Below are 20,700 nucleotides of genomic sequence, written 5' to 3' on the forward strand. Positions count from 1 at the left end.
TGGTCATGCTCTCTTTTCTTTGTTTTTATGCACCCCTGAAACATTTGCATCAACTTCTTACATATTTCGGATTTCAAAAGCCAGAGGAAGTAATCGTTTTGCCATGTTTCCAATAAAAGCCTAACCTATCATATGCCCTTATTCCATATGTAACCAGGTCACCTGATGGCTACTATACTGCCCTTGGGATGGCAGTAAACCCTGGTACAATTAGGTTGCCAGTAGTTGGTATGGGGTTTCCCCCCTTCCTTTTGGAACTGCACTTGAGTGACAGCTGGGGGTGATACACCCTGTTGTAGCTGGGACAACGGGGTGCCCGCCCCCTGGCTGTACTTAAGGGCAGGACCACCCTAAAGTTAGTAGTGCCTTCCCACACTTGAGGAGGCAGTTCACACATTGGAGAGGCTGCATATTGGTTCTACTCTATTCCTCTTCCCCTTGGGGGAGAGTGAGTGTGTACCCTACCTGCGCCTCCGCTATGGAGGTGGGGAAGAGCTAGGACGGCTGCGGGTGCCCTTGGCCTGTAGTGGTGGTCCAGGGACCATCATCCGGTGAATCCTGAGAGACTCGGTTGGGCAGATTCTGCCTTGTTCCTGTTACTACAGTTTATAGTAATAAACCTGTTCCTGTTTGCAATATACTGTACCTCCTGCCTGGTGCGTGACCGTACTGGGGGGGAGAGGGAATAAGTTCTACTGTGGAAGATTACCTTCAGTTCCTGGAGTCCACGGCAGATGGAGGTGCTGCACTGCTAAGGAGATATGTGGGGTATGAACCCCAGAAGCCTGGTCCTGTGTACCCACTACCATCGGCGGATGACTCAGCCCTCCTGTTGCCAGCAGGTATTTGCACCACATACCCTGTAATGGCTCATATCTGCGATCGGGTGGGGGAAACACCGTTACAAATACATGGCACAAGAGCTGACCTGCCAATGGGCCAAGTGATATTCTCTGAACTTCACATTATTCTAGGCCATGCTGCTCTCATATGCTTCTTTGTCTCTGTGATAATGGAGGAGGGAAACTTCATGTTCTATACAGGACATAAAATACTATATCCATAACATTATGCCATTAAAGGGCTTAAAGTAGATATTTGTATATCTTTATTTATATAGCGCCATCCATGTACTGTACATAGCGCTTTACAGCAGCAATACACGTGACATAAGAGGAGTAAGCACTTCATACATAAAAGTAAACATTAGGAAGAGGAGTGCCTGTACCGAAGAGCTTACAATTTAAGTGGTAAGTGGGGAGAACTTGCAGAGACAGTAGGAGGATGTTATGGTCAGTGCATCTGCAAGGGTCATGGTAACTGCATATGAAACATATTGAATCAGTCAAGGGAGCTACCAAACTGCTTTATTAAAGAGAGAGGGTGCTAGTCAAATATTGAGGGGAAGGGTATTCCAGAGTTGTGGGGCAGGCAGTGAGAAAGGTGGGAGAGAGCTATAAATACAAAATCGTAGACAGAAGACATTTGTCCCCCAGTCTACCACCCCCAACACTCACATTTTATTCATAGAAAATGGAGAATCTGTTGGAGCAGAAGTTCCTAGTTTTGACCCTTAAACCCTTTAATCTCTGGTCTACCCAGAGAGTGATGGGTTTAGGGTGGGGGGGGGGTTCTTCTGAGGCCGTGGAAAGGATTTATTCCCAGGCTTTTTCTTTCAAAACACCTGCTCATACATATTTATCTAGACAGCTTAGGACACAAAAACACGCCTTTTCTGCTTCCAAAAATGGTCCTGTACTTTTATTAATTGTATAGGAATGCATGCGAGACCCTCCAGCAGTGATAGTTATTGCAAGGGTTAGTTCATATATATATATTTTTTTGTGTGAAGTGTGACTGTGGTTGAAAGAAAATATAACCAGGTGCCACTTCCTAAAATACTCCCCAGGCCACGAACATACGTACAATGAGACCCTGGAGTCCGTTCAAAAACAAATAGCATTGTGGAAACTTTACTGGAACGCTTGTTAAAACGGCAATCAGAGGTGATGGTGCACTTTTATAGCCACTCGTTCCCCTTTTTCTTGGCTTTATTGGCCATTAAGGTTAAAATTGCAATATTAAAATACATTTCTAAATCTCTTGGAGATAAGTCAACAGCTGCATAGTTTCAACGTTGAAAATACTAGTATTTCTTCAGTGACTTTTCAGATGGAATTTGAATGAATGTAGTTCCAAGTTCTGTATTATCGTCACATACCGCTATTAAACACATAATACATTGATTTTCCTACAAAAATTATCATTTTAGATAAGGACAAGAAAAGGTGCTGTACAAAATGTTATAGGTATTTGCAGAATGTGCAGAAAAAAACCTATAATATTCATGCCGGCATGAGAGCTCCTGTATAAGACATGTTTTCTAAGAAGGTCTACTCCATGTCACCTTCCATGCTGGAAGACTCTTTAACAGCTCCAGTCAATGACCCATGTTTATGAAGCTGGGAGGTGTAGAAATAAAAGTTCTTCTTACAGTACCTCTGCTGCACACAGAATGCATGTTGCCAGTGCATTCACGTCACTTTATTTGCAAGTGAGTTGCACACAAAAAAAGCTGGGAGGGGGTTTATGGAGTAGTACTGCTAAGTATATATGACTAGAGATAATCAAAACTAGTTGTATGAAGTCAGAACCTTACATTCCAAACCCCCCAAAAAAATTTACGATTAAAACCAGAGCACCATTTAAGTGTCCATCTGTAGGTGTTTCTTTCCATAATTTATGATAATAATTTTACGTTTTTCAATTATATTAGTTTTCTAATGGTTAATATGATTTTATACTTATTTTAAGCATTTTGTAAACTTTATTATGCTATTTTCGCATTATCTTACTTATCAAGAAAAGAAAGGTAGGGTGGCGCTGTACTGGACATGACTGTGTGGATATGAAGAGTGCATAAACTAATAATGCAAAAAGAAAACCCCTATGCATTTTGTGGTGATGCCCCTAGCCACTTCATCCCTATGCATTTCGTGGTGATGCCTCTAGCCACTTCATCCCTATGCATTTCGTGGTGATGCCTCTAGCCACTTCATCCCTATGCATTTCGTGGTGATGCCTCTAGCCTCTTCATCCCTATGCATTTCGTGGTGATGCCTCTAGCCACTTCATCCCTATGCATTTCGTGGTGATGCCTCTAGCCACTTCATCCCTATGCATTTCGTGGTGATGCCTCTAGCCACTTCATCCCTATGCTTTTTGCCACACAAGCAAATGTGTCATTCTGGATTGGACTCCCAGTGATCCCCTCCTGCACTTTGCACAAGGCTGTCTCCTTTCTGCGCCATTTGTCTCCATTGCTCTTACATACCTGAAACCTTTTTCCTGTCCCCTATACCTGGAACTCGCTTTTTACTAGTGCTTTCCAAGCGTTCTAGTTTTATATGAAAAATAGGCTTTTTAATTCTGCATTTCATTAGCCTGTAGTAACAAAGGAGGGAGAGGGAGTAGGGTGTAGGGGATATGATACTTTTTATTGGACCAACAAGTAGTTATGTTACGAGCTTTCAAACCTCTAGCTTGTAACATCAACTACATGTTGGTCCAATTAAAGGTATCATACCACCCTCTCCCTCCTTTGGAAGAAAAGATCAACACGGCTACCCATCCTTCTTTGCTTTAAGTTAATATAGGGCATGTAATCCAAAATTATCCTGAAAAGCATAAATACTAGACCTTCTCTAAATATACTTAAACATGATGTTGGTTGTGCTTCTGTACTTACTCCAATTATCACAAATAGTACCCCAAGAAATTATCTAGATGTCTGATGCTCTTATTCCATAATTGTGGTAATCATTATTTTGGCTAGTCTGTTACCAATATTTTATAGGCGTTTGCACTTGGTTGGAGCTATGCAAAAACAGCACTGATAATAATAATAATAATAATAATAATACTGCTCAACCTCGTTATAACGTGATCCGCTACAACGCGGATCCGCTTATAACGCAGTCTGAGCATGGCTCGAAAGACTATGTAAGTGCTGCGCACGTGGATGCAGCCCAGTGAAGCAGGGAGAGGAGAGAGCTGAGAACTGCAGAGAGGAGAGAGCTGCAGATGCCGGTAAGTTCTCGCGTGGTGACATTTTATAACCTGATCACGGTTATAACGCGGTCTTATTTGTGGACCAAGAGGACTGCGTTATAACGGGGTTCAGCTGTAATAATAATAAAACAAGCTAAAAACTAAAAAGTAGGATACTCATCAAAAAATCATAGAGTGTGCTTAAAGCATACACCAGGAGTCACGACTGATGTTGATGAAGGGATATCCTTAAAACAAGACCTGTTGGTGGCCCTTGAGGACTGGAGTTGCCACACCTGGCATACACATATATTTAAGTAAACACTATGTACAGTACTGCAAGTAATATACTATTACATTTCATTTAAAAAAATCCAATTCCATGTAGTACAACTACTGTACTTCTGTGTTTTAGGATTCCTTTAAATCCATCTGTCTAACCTTGTATGTATAATCAAGAAGCGCCGTGAGAAACTTCACCTGGCCAAAGGCTGCTGTACAATTTAGCTGATATTATTTAACATAAATGTTAGGGCATATCGGTACTAGCAATATGAATATACTGAATATAGTTAAAGATACTGAAAGAAATCAGGTACTGAACGGAGCTTCAATGCGTTGGACAGGTGGATCGTAAACCAGGTCTCAAATGTTTGACATTTCAAAGAGGAACTGTCTTGTTGTGTCCTTCACAATGATTTTTACCTTTACAGAATTTCCATTGTTAAGATCAGATGGTTATTTTCAACTACAGGCATAGATGTTCAAATAATGATTGCGTTGATGGACAGCTCATATTATTACACATTCATTATGGCAAAGTGTGGAGGAACAGAAAGAAGTAAAAAAAAAATAAAAAAAACATTTACATTGAGGAGACCAAAGCATGTGACAATGATTTTGTTAGTGCTACTTGCTGAAATATTTACAACAAATACATTTTGTACTAACTCCTTATGTTAACATTAACAGCTGAGTCTGATCAATGCCGGGGAAGATAAAATAATTCTGGAATTAATTTACTTTGTGGAAATTGTCAGCATACAGAAAATAATGTAATAAAATGAAGTGATATTTCCATAAATACAATGCATACATAGATACATTCACAATCATAGGTGCAAGAGCAAAAGTCAGTAATTGCTTCAGCAAAGTAAACATTTTAATTATGTCCGACCTATTAGTTTCTGCTAACGCATTAGACCTCTAATTAAAACTTTCCACTTCCTTTCTATCTATAGATCTAAAGTATCTTGAATATCCTTTACCAGCAACATGTTCATCTATAAGTTTGTGAGTTCTTTGGGACATGAATTCCATTCGAGTTTGGGATACTTATCCCTGTCTTGTATTGTATTATCATTTCCTATATGTAAAGAATTCTTATTCTTACTGCAGAAATGTCCATGCTACCATCTATATGTAGTAATACAGTACTACTAAAAAAAGGAACACTTATCAGACACGTCTTATACAGTACAGCCCAAAAGGTCATGTAGGTTTGGAAATGATCCATATGAAAATAGTTACTGCCTTAGATACACCCCTAAACAACTAGGAAGATATATAGGGGTATGGCCATCAAGACAACAATAATTAAACCAGGAAAAATAGATTCTTAAACTTGTACAACAAACAAAATAATGGTATTTAACATAATGTACTCTGCCATAAGTATGCTAAGTGCGAAAAGACCTTTATACTATATCTTTAGTTGACTTATGCAGAGTTTATTTTTTAAAATTGTACTTGGAAGTAGTTACTACAGTATTCAGGGGGGGGGGGGGGGGGAAGGAATGTTCCACCAGAATCTTGCACACAAGTTTTTTTCAACAATTTATTTACCAAGCTCTGAAAATAGAATTTTTGGTGTTAAACAGACTTTATTTTTTTCTCTTCAATAGGCCATGAAGTCGGCATGCCTGTGCTGATTTTAATATGTGTGCCCCATTCATTTAAATGGAGGTGATCTCTTGTCCAGCACAGGGACGCAACGTCACAGAATATTAAATAGGGGTCAAGTTTGTTGAGCATTCACCTCTTAGCTCCACTCAAAGTGCTTTCTTCATACTGTATCGATACCAGGATGTTAGGAAAACAACGCATGTACTATAACTATATGATGATCTCAAACATCAGGTTCTGTTTCTCTGTCATTCCCCCCTTTTTCTGGCATGGAAAATAACCAACAGATTCCCTTCAAAATTAGGAGATATGTCGAAACCGGTTCTTACATTTTGGAAAAGTCCAAGTTGCAAACTGCACCAGCCCTGATCTCAATAAACAAACCACTTCCAATACCTTTTCTCTCTTCAAAAAAAATATGTATACCAAGTTTGTGATTGGAATAAACAGCAATTGTGTCAGCAAAAACGCTTACCAGGCTTAGTACATCTGGCCGTTAAGTAAAATAATACATTATATAGTAATATCTTACCAACAACATATTACTCTCTTTTCTTCTTATATTGGTCTACTTTTAAATGAAATATATAGGGCCCTGATAATTGAGAACACACCGGACTCCATCTCTCATGCAGAGTTAGGAGTTGTTGAACAGAAAGAGGTGTGGAACCGCTCTTGTGGCTCTTGTGATACAGGCACAGTGCAGTCGGGGTCCTACTTATTTACAGTATACACCATAGCAGACAAATAATAATTTCAGTGCAGAAGCTGACGTGAACAAATACTTTGCTTACCTTGCATTGACCAGAGACACAAATGGCTGTTCCATTTTGGTCGCATGGTGTTCCATCGATGACCTTTTCAGCTTGCCTGACATAGAACCTGTAGCCCATGGCTCGGCATGTCAGCTCACACTTCTGAGTCCCCTTTTCTAGGGATAAAAATTAAAAGTAACACTTGGTCAGCACAGCTCAAAAACATAGAGTACAGTGTAAAAATCTGAATTATGCACTCTGTGATGAAATTCTTTTTTTGACCATTATTGAGGTCAGCGTTATATGTAAATACTGTATGTTTATTATCAAGATAAAAACATCTATTAATTTAGTAATAAAATATTAAGTATATTTCTGCTACTCAAGACTCAAGAAATTGCATGACATTTTATTTATAAAGTTTCTATTGTTTTTCTCTCTCGTTTGATACTTATTTGATAGGTCGAACTCTGGGGCTCCCAAGTTGCTGAGATATTCATTTTTTTAAATTCGGCGGGTGATTAAAAAAAAAAAGCTAAGAAGATCGCGGTGTAACCAATATAAACTTGCAATATAATTAGCTGATGATGTTGCGGCTTTCTATAGGACACCGGACAGAAGCCGACACCCGCGGACATAACTCTTCTCCCAGACAAGTACTGGAACTAAAGGAAAGCATTTAAAAATTCAGTTCCTATGAGTTCCCCCACTAAAATAGTCCTGCCCTTATAACATACAGAAAGTTTACTGTATTACAATGCTAAAATATTAAAGACTGAAGGCGTTCATGGGAACGGAGAGCGCAGAACACAAACACAGTGATAGAGTCAGTCATTTATTTAAATAAATTAGAAATCTAAACAGTGAAAATGACATGCTATCCAGGTTGTTAATGGGTTTAGGAATTCATTATCTTTCAACATTATGTTTATAATCCAAAACACTCTCTTATTGCCAAGAGCAACAGAATTAAGATTGCCGCATTACTGATGAGGACATAATGAGTTAAGGCACATAACAAATGGTAGGATATGTTTTTAGGTCCTTTTTAAAACAGATTTTTCATAGGATCTTGCCACACATTTTTTAATGTTTCCTGCAACTAAGTAGACTTTACGCTAGTGGAGCTGAAGAATATCAAATAAACTGTTACCCATTGTTAATTTCAATAAAATTATCTTGAACCACAAACAGTAAAGCAATTATATTTGTGTGATGGATGCGTCCTCGGGCTAAAAGCTTCACATACACATTTTACGCACAACACAGTAATTGATGGCAGATGAGAACCATTTGGCCCACCTAGTCGACTGGTTTTCCTTCTAACTCTAAAAGTTTACACTCTTTTTGACCTACTGCAAGACGTTGTGAAATGTAGCGATTCATTTTTGCCTATATAAAGACCTCTATAAATCGCTTTACTCACTTGTTTACAGGGCCGCAGACAGGTCAGGAATAGTGTCCAGGGCCTGATGAGTAAGGGCCCCAGGAGGCACCGTGCTGGCGGACTTTAACATGCCAGATCTGCAGAGGTGCCCGTCAGAGGAGGCCCGGTGGAAGGGAGGCCCCTCTGTCTGGCACCTCTGCAGGCTTCTATCAGGTCCCCTCCATCCTCCGAGGCTGCAGGTAAGCACACACCCACCCCTCTGTTTTCCCCCCAGGCCCATATGTTTACCACCCCCCCCCCCCCAAGCCTATATCTACCTCTCCTCCCCCACGGCCCATAACTAACCTCCAAGGCCCATAACTACCCAAGGCACATAACTAATACCCCCCGGCACATAAATAATAACCCCCAGACATATAACTAATACTTTTCCCCCAGGCATATAACTACCCCCCCCCCTCTCAGGCGCATAACTACTCCCCAGCCCCAGAACCCAAACTACCTTAGGCCCACAGGCATGTAACTAATACACTGCTTCATCATTCACACCTTCTCCCTCCCCTCGGGGACCCCCATTGACCATTGGGGGGGGTCAATTGTGGAGGGGTATTTTATTTGTTTTGGGCTCCAAGATTTCTGTTAATGGCCTTGACTGCCTTCGCTGATAGGCTGTTCCATAAATCTCCTACTTGTTTACATGAAGTATTTTCTCATTTTTACCCTTTAACTCCGAAGAATTAGTCCATGGGCTAAATTCAAAATATGTAGTTCAAGAGCCTATCATTTAAAGTTAAGATATAAAATCAGACTTTTAACATGGTTAATGTTAATGATTTTCAAGCTGGCTGTAGCATTTTACAGACAATACACAAGAAAAAAATTGTTACTATTAGTAATACAGCCGGCTATGTAACATTCGATTGTAATAAGACGTGCCTGGGTATTTTGCTTTTGTTATACTGTACAAGATAACACTACCATAGCTTTCAATGTGCTGAGGTTGGAGGTTGGAACATTGAAGTGTAAAAGCAATACACTTATTGGGTAAGCGTCGTGCAAGTGAACCTTGGATTGGTCAATAATTCCCTCGCAAGGAGAAGTCTTTATTCCCTTTGAGCTATGCACTAAGAACCATTCTACAGGTAATTCATTATAGGTCATAGGTGAGTGCCAGAGGTTCTGCAGCACTTAATGGCCGCATCTGGAATATCCCAAACATAGGATCGCAACGTCTCAGAGGAAGAGGAGGCTCCTTCTCTTCACATCACAGAAAATGTGTGAAAAGATATGACACTCGAGGGGTTAATGAATTATTTATATATATAGTCATTTTAAATTAATGTATTCATGTTCCATTTTATTGTATTTACTTTTATCTGATTTCTAATTAAAATTAGAATGAACTATATGAGCTGTTAAATTTGAAAACAGAAATGGCCATTCACTTTGTTAATTAATTTAAAAAAAAGTAAGTTTGATATTAGAGCAGGTGATTGTTGTCCAATATAATTTAACAGATTAATTATATATACTTTCCTGTGCATATAGCCCAAGCCCACTGTGGTCAGATTATCTAGATTATCTACGTCCAACTGGACCTAGTTTACCTATTGTACCTAGACCGTGGGATTTTCAGGCTTGAAAGGTTACTGAGAAATCACTGTCCTGGTCACATATGAGACTTATGTTACTTGACTGCACAAGCTCTAGGAGTTAATTAGACTAATTCACCATGACACAGCTCGCGTTAGCCATTGCCATTTTAAAGGTTCATGTGAGGTTCTCAAAAGACTTGTTGACTGTTTCATTGGTATCCCGGACACGCAAGTGTTGAAAAATTGTGGCCCTGGAATCCAACAAAGGTTTCAGACTGCACAATTTATTTGGCTACTTCTGTGTCAAAATGAACAGAAAGGAAAATGAACGAGCAACTTGTTATGCATAGTATTTAGCTGCTTTTAATGCAAATCACTCAGTCTGGCTACCTTCATAATGAATAATATGTCGCCTGGTCAACACCTCCCTAATGCCAGGATTCACCAAGCTCTCATTTAACTGCCCTTTACTTGAATGGTAGATACCATGGGATTGCTGTACGATAACCCTTATCAAAACTTAGTACTGTAGTGCCGACGATTATTCTAAAACAAATCTGGGGCAAATCACCAACAAGACCCAGGTACATGCTGGGTACATGCTGTAACATTTCAGTGACATTTCTGCAGACAGTCTAATGGCCCATCCGATTAACAGCGTCGGTCCCTGGCTTTCCCATTCAAACTGAATGGGACTGCCAGGGTCCCCTGCTGTGTTAATCCGATGGGCCATTAGTCTCTGCAGAAATGTCACTGAAATGTTGCAGCATGTACCCAGCATGTACCTGGGTCTTGTTGGTGATTACCCCAGATTTTCCCAGGCAAGTTTAAGGCAAGTTTTAGAATACTCGTCGGTGCACCTGTACATCCTCCACCTAGAACTCCTAATCAATCTAGTGTGAGAAGTGGTGTAGCACCCAGTTAACAACACATTGATTTCCATTTTCAGGTGAATAGAGCACACAGCACTATTAGCTGTTCTTTACCCCACTTCTTATCATATTAAATAGAAGCCAACGCACCTTATGCACTCAATTGCTCTAGCGGTTTAGGTCAAAACATTTACAAAATAAGGCAGGTACATAATCTAAAACGTCAAATGAAAACGATTCATTTAGCGCATTGATACATTATTTTTAATTAAGGGTGATGCAACATGCCTAATTATGTCAAATACATGGATGGAATTGGATTGCTTTAACAATTCTGCCCAAGAACAGCTGTGAAAAATATATGAGTGCAGCAACCCAATGCAAATAACAAGTGTGTGAAGTTGAACAGAGTAGTCACTAGATGTCCCCACTATGCTGATAGAAAGTGGGCTTCCACTGATCAGTGCATGTGCAAGTATGGTACAGATATCAAAGGGCTTCAGTCAACAGTAACATAGTTGTTTAAAAAAAAAAGATCTAGATTAGAAAAGAATGTAAGAAGTGGTTTTTTTTTGCAGGCTGTAATACTGTAGTACAGGTTTCTTGCATCACTTTTAATCTTGGAGAAGTGTACAATCACTACCTTTTAATGGACTCACATTCATGTTGTTCACAGATGCACCTTCCACAAGGGGAATACTTGTAAGTAGAGATTTTTTTGGCGTTTTTGTCATACGGTACATTTCGCCTTTTCATAACTTTTTCCCGAAAGTTGACATTGCTCAGAATTTTGCCGACATTTGAGCAAATGACAGCATATACAGTATGGTGAGTAGATTGTCGATTTTCACAACATTTTTCACACCAAAAAATAGGCACGTTTTGATTTGAGCTTCTTTACTTGCTTGTATAAAACGGAATCTATGATAAGCTCACTTTAGTATATTAAAGTTTATTATAAACTGGATCAAATCCATCCACTGTATTCATTTAATACACATTTAAAATAGCCATATTTTTAATACTCCACTTATCAATCTATTTTTCGCAATCTTGTGGCAGCCAATGGCCCCTCAGGCCGCATCCATGGATAGAGCGCGCGTGAGCAGTCCCGCGCGCCTGTAACAGGAGAGATCTGTGGCCTAGGGGGTAGACGCGATGGGGGGCATGTCGTGGGCGTGGCCGAGATGTCACGGAGCTGGTTCGCCCTCATTGGGCGAACCTCTCACCTGACCCAGCTGCTGCGTGACAGAAACACATGTATTAATTTTCTCGCGCATTGCGAGCACCGGCACACTGTATTGCGCTCTGTGGCCTGCATTACAGAGGCACGGCCTTTTGATTGCGCCGCCCGCGCACGGTCGCACCCCAGAATACTCTTAAGGAGGAGTTATTTTTATATTTAATTTTGATAATGTTCTTTATTATCCGTGTTCTATGCATTGCAGATCTTATTTTAACCTGAAAAAGATTACCAACTTTCCTGGTTAGAGTTTTAATTTCCCAATATATTTCCTATAAAGGAAAGGAAAATTGCAAAAATTACATGTTAACATGATTGCATCTGACTCCCAATAAAATAAAATAAAAGTGAGACTTGATTGATCTGGGGAAGGCTGAGCCCTAACAGGATTAAGCTGTTATTAACCGGGTTTTACCTGTTTCAACGTCATCTCAAAAGATAGTATTTCACCAGTGACTATATATGGTTATTAGTCTTCTTTGTCCTGTTAATAAATCAAATTTAGCCAGTCCATACCCACAGAGAATGAACATTCTTTAAGTAACACACACCCATGCTGGTTTGTTAAGCAGAGCTATGGTGGAAGGAGAACTTCAACATGTTTTGATTGAAAAGTAAATATCTTCCACGACCACTTTCTTCCCCAGTATTTGATGACTGTTAGGTCGCGCTTATAGTGCTGGCGACGTGACCGATGACGTCACCCATCGCCACCAGCGAAAGTTGTAATTGGATTTGAAGCGACTGTCGCCAGCGACGTCATCAAAGGGGGCGGGCCGCAGTCTCTGATTGGTTTATAGACAGTCACATGTGGCGACTGTCTCTAAAAAATCAAATAGATCCGGCTTCCAAATTTTCAGACGCTCCGTCGCTGTCGCGCTTACTATAAGCGCTGGTGACGGAGTCAATTGATTTGTTGTGGAGCGCCGTCGCGTCACCATCGCCAGGCACTATAAGCGCAGCCTTAATCATGTGAGGATCCTGATGAAAGGTCCACATGGGACCTGAAACATCGTTTCTCCTATGTTTTTGGCTGTTACAATAAATGGAGAATTGCATTGTGTGAACTTGTGAGTGGAGCTCTACTTTGTACCTCTGTCCTAGAGGAGACCTGCATTTTGAGGAATTTGTTTGTCTATGTTGTGTTGGCTGCACAAGCAGGATTCTCCTTGCCCCGCACATTTGAACAAGACCACAGAAATTAGGGTGACCTGATGTTCTGGTTTAGCTTGGATTGTCCCGTTTTTTAGGGCTCTGCCACAACTTTTTTTGGGTCCTGTCCTGGTTTTGTGTCCCCCATGGTGAGCGGCAACTACACATGTGTGAAGAGCGCTTGCCGACCGTGCAAGCTCCGATCGCGTTTGCGCAAAAGCAGCCGGCAAGTGCCGATCACTCATGCACCATCGGCAAGCTCCAACTACGCATACGTGACATTTGTCCTGGTTTTTGCCGGGACAAATATGGTCACCCTAACAGTAAGGCAACAAACATTACAACACAGCTATTTGAAACTGCGTATAGGAACAATGTGGGGTACACTTTGCGACCAAGAAACAAGCATTCAAATTCTGCAGATGTTAGTAAGAGCCAGTGTCGTACGTATTCAGCATCAAAAATATCCTTATAGTATCAAAAAAGTTCCATCTGCAAGATGTGGGAGGCCTTTAGAAAGGAATCACTAGTCAAAAAGAATAAAACAAATCCGTAATGAGTACAGTACCTACATTAGATGCTTGCACAGTAATTCTTCTAAGTTCTAATGAATTATGACAGCCCTGACTAACAAGAGCACATGGACCAAAACATGGCTAAGCATAGTTAATCCAAAGATAATATCCCTATTACTTCCAAATGTGAGTTACATTTTGGATTGCTTGGTTGGATGTAGGCAGCAAACCTCTTCCACAACACGCATTATTTTCAGCTTGTCCAAACATGGAGGTCAGACAGACCACGGACATTTACTGCTGCGCAACAAATGTGCAAATGTAAAACTTCTATAACAACAACAACAACACTATGTGTAAGGTAGACATCTTACCCAAGAGCCCTCATCTTGCACTCATGAGAGAATAGGAAAGAACCAATTTTCTTGCTGACTTAATAGTCAGGCAATATAGATATTCCTATGACTTTAAGGAGGCCTTACAAAGTATGTATATTTTTATAAACACCAAACCATATATATGGTATTTATTGTCTCCCACTAATACAAATGAATAAAACAAATTTATTGATATAACATCGACGTGTGTGATAAATACTCACATAATCGTGACACTTTTGTAATAGTCTATCAATAAACAGTATTTATTGTGTCTGGTATTTAATATAGCTAATCATTAGCTTTCCACTCCGACCATAGGTTGTATATGCTACAATTAACAGCATGACATATTTAGCCAATTATACCAAGTGAATATCGGTGTAATAGAGGTATGCAAAAATGGTGATTATCCAAATGAGAAAATTCTGTAGGGAAAAGACATCTGTCTGAGGCACAGTTTCACCTAATAATCAAGAAATATATTCGTTTTATTCAGTATAATAATATCTCAGTTGACACTAATGTCTAATAGCATTGATATCCACAAGATGGTCCACACATGAATACAGAGTATTTTGTGGTGTACACTCTTAATGGGTTAAATCTAACTGGAAGTGATACAGAATGTTTATTATTTAATGTATTCAAGTATTTTTATTGAAAGAAAACGTCTAAAGGACCAATCCAAGTCGTTTTTACTTTCTTATTTTTTAACATATAGGATTGAAGCAGGGGAGTCTCCCGGGCTGAACCATATTAATTTCATCTTGGGGGACCCCCTGCTTCACCGACAGACCTCCACAGGGAGTGCCGGTACCCCCTCCACAGGGGGTGCCTGGAGCAAAGTTTAAAGCTCCTGCATCATACGGGGCAATAAGATGCTGAACCTGATGATGTCACGGCTTCCAATTGGCTCGCAGGGCGCTGGAGCGTTGAAACGTTGCCATTATATGAACTCTGGTAGCCGAGCAGAGCAGCTACCAGCATCTTGAACGGAGGTTGGTATCTCTGGTAGCAGGGGGTCCCCCGAGTTGAAATTAATGGAATTCCGCTCGGAAACCCCCTCCTTCAATCCTATGTTAAGTATAAAATACATTCGCGCTTGGATTGACTCTTGGACGTCCCTGTGGTTACCAGATCCTTTATAAGGTTTCTACCCCAGGCGAAATGTCATCCTTCATTAAGAACTATAAATCCCATTCAAAATCAACTTAAAGCTACTGAAAACCCCCCATCATACAGTATGATAAAGTGGAACTTTTCAAGTAAAATCTCTATTTCTACATGCTATTTCTATCTCTACATGCTTAGGGCAAAGGTAAAATGCCAACAGTCAACGGATAAAACTCATATAGGTTTCTGTGTGGAATTGTTGCCTTCAAATGAAAGCACTTTAAACAGCTACTTATTTGTGGTAATCAAAATCAGTTGCTATAAACTTCCATTGACCACCATAGCTGGAGATATTTTTAGGAAAAATGTACCGGCTCCTGTTTGTGAAGTAAAAGGACGGAGAAAGCTACCGTTTCAATAAAGACAACAACAAAAAAAAAACTACTAGAAGCCCAAGGCACAAGGAAATCTAATAACCCAAACATAAACGAGCTGCACCTTAGGTACCTTGAGGTTACCACACATTTTGAAACTGATACCATAAATTAGGATAACATTTATGAAACGTTCGTCCATTGAATTTCCTGGGAGGCTCTTTAAGTGCCTTGTATTCTAACATCTAAGGATTGTAAGAAAGGGTTTAGCTGGCTGCTCTAACTTCTAAGGGATTTTTTGTTGTCATGGCTCATTTGGGACTTTTTAATAACAGATTATTCTTTGATTAAATATGTATTAACATTAAAGGTTTCGATTTTGTCACCTCATTACAATAAATCCACCCTCTTCCGAAATAACACTATTACACAAATGGTGTTTAATGGCACAGCTTCTGTTGATTATCCAAACCAAAAAACAAACCTGATCAGACTGCGCCTCCACTAGGGCCATAGACCCAATAAAAGTAAGTTTTATTGTTGCAGAGGCCTCAACGTGATCCCCCGGCATTTAATTTAAATGCCTGGGGGAAGCGTGCAGGACCTCTGCAACCACCCATGCCCCCCCAGACAAATCTCTGACGCGCCCCCCAGTTCGCGCACCACTGACTTAACTCATCCCTACTTCTCCATCTACTCAGCCCGGCCTTCGTGCTAAAAACAGTTCATATTTGGGGCTATCGTGTGCACGTAATCTAGGGTTTTCCTGCTATTCTCCCCACCGTAGGAGACACCCCCCTACCACCACACCCCCTTCTCGAGTGCCCTGGGGGCCCTGAAAAGTGTTCTCTGGTGCACTCCAATTTTTGTAATTCCTTTATAAATTGTAACAAGCTTTTTAATTATGTTTTGTACCTTTGACACAGATCTACAGCCATGGAAATGCCCAGTCAGACCTGGTAAAGTTTTACTTGAGGAATAGAGGGAATAAAATGAACCACAGTGATGAAGAGTTATCTACATTCCATTATTGTATGAGTATTAGTTACATTCTTGGCTCATCCAATGGACACCCCCCCCCCCCCAATCAGTGATACTTTAATAGCAAATATTATGACTGTTGGACTTCTTCAGGTAAAAGACACCTTATAAATGAAAATAGCCTGACGGGTGACCGAGAAGAAATTAAAAGTCACCAGTCATTTTATACTTGTAATCATTTTTTATAATGTATTTTAAGCTGTTCATAGAATTTTACAGTCATGAGTCCCAGATATGACAATCTAGTGTTGCTGCCTAAGGCACAGGGAGATCAAGTGACTTGTCTAAGGTCACAAGGCATGCTTACACTGCGGTCCGAAGCAGGGTCACTCGCTCCAAGGACACCATTCTCACCACTAAGGTTCTACTTCAACCCCAGCTTTCTGGCAAGTTCACGTCTGTGGAGGACCAGACACGGTATGCTACAATTTAGATGCAAACAGGAACCCAGGATGGACGCCCTTATTAAAATCTGTATGGAACTTCAACATTCAAATGAAAACACATTCTGAAGGTGAAAACCCATTACTACTTTAACAATCCTAAATAGACTGAAAGGCTCCTTTGTGCTATACCCCAATGACGTTTCCCAACAAATACTGGCAGCATAAGCCAATAAAACAAGAACAGATCATGGCAACAGATTTTATTTAGTTATCTGCTATTAAGCGTTCCTGAATAATTACATACATTAAATTGTTTGGCATAAAGTTCTTAGAGTTTTGGTTGTCAATAACTTCTTCAGTTCAGAATGAGTATGCAGGGCATTATACTGCAATGTACTGTATTGCCAGTCACAGTTACCAAGAAGAAGTTAAGCTTACTTTCTGGTGTATATTAGGCATGGTCTTATAGCCATGTTATTCATTTCACGCTAGTTGATCAGGAGACTTGGGCACCACTTCAACATACAATGTTCCATTATTTTCTATTGCACAGAAAAGAGACTGTTTTTCATTTAACATGTATTTTTCTTCTGTAATCTAAACGAAGTAATACTTTTCAGTCCCAGCAATATTTCCCTAAAGAATATTTTTCTCAGAATTAATACCTACTCCAAAAATGGAGGTGACATCATATTTCACTTTGTATAATATTTTCTAGTGATGGAATAGTGAAGAGATATGGTTCCAGTAGAATTGGAACACATTTTTGTATTTGCCCAGCTAAAAGTGTCAGCTGTTTATTAATTATTTGGTTTTGTTACTTTATTTGTTGAAAGAGTACTGTAACTCAAATGTAATGTCACTGTCTTGTCACGGCCTTTGAAGCATGTGAACCCTGTTTAAATTCCAGGGCCAACTCTCCTTGTGACCTTAAGCAAGTCACTTTATCTTCCAATGTCTCGGGTACCAAAACGTATACCATATCCTCTCTGTGGTAATGACTTACTCTACTGTAACAAACAGGGTTGCCACCACTCTGGGTTGACCCGGAGACAACGGGTTTTCACCACGCATCTCCGGGCCCCGGGTTTACCTAGTAAACCTACAGGTGGTGACGTTCAGCGTTCAGCGGCTTCTTCTGAGTCCTTTGGCATCTTCCCCTTCAAGTAACTCCGGTCAATATTGCTGCGTGGCAACAAATGGCGCCACATTGCCATGTCAATGGGAACTTTATGTGATGTCACAGCATCACGTGATGCCCGCTGCCATGACAACGGGACATGAAACGGCACCGCCATGACAATGTGACGCCTCGGTGCCATAAGGCGTCCCATTGTCATGGGAACGCAGCGCCGTGTGACCATATTGACGGGTTGCAGCTGGAGATGCCGGGAGGATGTTGGAATGATGCCAGAGGATGCCAGGGAGACGCCAAAGATAAGCGCGAAATTTAAAAATGTCTCAAGGTTGGCCTTCAGTGGAAGGTGGCAAACCTGGTAACAAATTATAACAGTTTTGTACAGCATTGCTACAGAGTTAGTGCTCTATGAGAAAAAAAAAAAAACAATTGTTATGGCCCCAACAAATCAGGTTTTCAGGAAAGCCCAGCGTCAGCACAGGTGGCTCAATCAGATGTACCTGTGCTGAACCAGGGACTAATTGAGTCCCCGTGCTGAAGCAGGGCCTGATTGAGCCACCTGGGCTGAAGCAGGGACTGATTAAGCCACCTATGCTGAAGCTAGGGCTGATTTGAGCCACCTGTGCTGGGATATCCTGAAACCTGACCTGTTGGGGCTTGAGGACTGGAGCCAAGCTCCCCTGTTCCAGACAGGTTACTTAAAATATTTTAGGGAAAATAAAGTGACCAAATCCCACCACTCTACAGAACAGATATGGACCCTAAATTCCAAAAGGGCAGTCACTGTAATTTTTCCTAACTTGGCTATACAAGTTGTATAAACTGCAATCACCTGAATCATTAAAAAGAAAAATGTATATGAAATGGTTGTATTTTTTAGACCACCATGTGATTGATGCATACCCCTCTGGGTATGATTTTTTAAGGACCCAACATATCCCAATGTTTTTATTTACGACGGGAACTTTAACAGGGTTATTCATTAAGATCTGTTACCGGTTAATTCCTTGCACCAAATTTGGCGTTCATAGAATTGGCACATTTTGGACCTTCAAAAATGTGGCTGTCATCATCATTCACAAATATTGGAAAGAGAACAAGACATGAGAAGAGGGGATTCAAACCCACCCTAAACATCACCCACATTACAGCGTTCACAAACATTTTGTAAATATCTTTTAGTAAAAAAAGTATTAAAAATATTGATAGTTGCACCAATGTACTAATGTATCAATGTACTCCTTTTTTCTTTGTGTATACCCCCCAAAACCCAGCAAAACGATTAATACCAATTTAAGTAACAGAAAAAAAAAACGATTTTTCCATTATCCACTCTTCCATCAATCTCTCCGAGTGCATTATGATCCTACAGTACATGGGATTGAACCTAAAAAGGAGACCACCAGGGGTGGCACACAGTGTGAATTTTTAGACACAGTTTGCTGGGTAAAAATGGGTCGTGGATTTATTCTGGGAAACCGTATCAAAACCCACCGACTGAGCATTTCACCTGCTACATCTTCTAGTAGAGAAAAGAGGTGGAATGCATAGGCGTCCTTGGGAAACTGTATGAGAATGCACAGACTGAGCATTCCACCTGCTACATCTTCCAGTGAAGTCAAGGAGGTGGAATGCATAGGTGTCCTCACTCACAGGGTAGAACAAAAGTACTTATTAGTCATTACTGAATTCTTACAGGATTGGGGAAACTTTTGAAACACAGTTATATAAATATATTAAAAAAATCAGAGGGAATCTACATAAGCACAGACCATGACAATCTATAATACAGCTAGCTAATTCTATATCGTTGACTGAGCCACCTTTGCTGAAGCAGGGATATCCTTAAAAGCCTGGTTGTGGCCCTTGAGGACTGGAGTTTGCCACCCCTGTTCTATATTAAGGGCTTTACTAAAGCAACCGACAGCCCTGCGATCGTCCAAAAAGCTTCGAAGTATACTTAACAAGATTGTGTATGAAAGGGCCAAAATTAATTAGCTGGGGAGTCTACTTAAACAGAGCACAACGCTATTATCCTACAATAAAGAATTGTGTTTTTAACTAATTGAAAGATTGAATAAAGACTCCACTGAAATCATTAGCTGTATATGCTGGTATATTATTATTCATGTTTTTACATTTGGCGTACGTTTTCTCTGTGTCATGTTCATACATATAAATGCATTAAGTATTGGAAAAAGTCTACTTATATTCATCTTCTACACCAAGAAAAAGTTGACGGACAATTTTGTCTCCGGAGCCACGGCTGAAAAGGCAAAAATGCTGTGACTCCGGGGATACTACTGCTGCCGTGACATCAATGGGGAGGGGGGAGGGGTGCATGCTTCCAGGATTGGTCGCCCCACAGTGATAATCCTCCGGGGCAGCTGCGGTCACAGTTACGTAGCTTGACTCTATCCCAGAGACTATAAATCCTGCTACATCTGTATGTGCGTCTGCGAAAACAGCCAATCTCCGCTGATATCTCTACCTTCTACGGTCATTTTATTTTCTTAGTGAACAAAAAATTGACGCACAACACGTCAAAATCAATTTTATACGTAGGTGGAACAAGACGCATTCATTTGTTACTCTTCTGTGCGCTACTTTGAAGACAAAATTGCTTATATTATATATAATATATACATCTGTGTGTTCTTTTTGATGTAAAATTTAACTATATACAAGGTATGATTTCTTTGAAACATCCTGAAAAACTGAAAGGTACAGTAGGGCACAGCAGTTAATGTCCTATACTGGCAGGAGAGTTATACACCCTCTATACTGTGCTGTA

General features: G+C 40.3%; 1 protein-coding gene across 3 annotated transcripts in view; it reads right to left on the reverse strand.

Moving 5' to 3' along the window:
* The window catches only part of THSD4 (thrombospondin type 1 domain containing 4), a 531,228-nt gene that overhangs the window by 295,080 nt on the left and 215,448 nt on the right, over positions 1-20,700 (reverse strand). For all 3 annotated transcript variants that reach the window (XM_075575821.1, XM_075575822.1, XM_075575820.1), the window contains exon 7: positions 6,750-6,886. In XM_075575821.1, coding sequence (XP_075431936.1) covers positions 6,750-6,886 — 137 coding nt within the window. The remainder of the gene's footprint in view (positions 1-6,749; positions 6,887-20,700) is intronic.

The sequence above is a fragment of the Ascaphus truei genome, chromosome 18 (genome assembly GCF_040206685.1).
Source record: "Ascaphus truei isolate aAscTru1 chromosome 18, aAscTru1.hap1, whole genome shotgun sequence".
Lineage (NCBI taxonomy): Eukaryota > Metazoa > Chordata > Amphibia > Anura > Ascaphidae > Ascaphus > Ascaphus truei.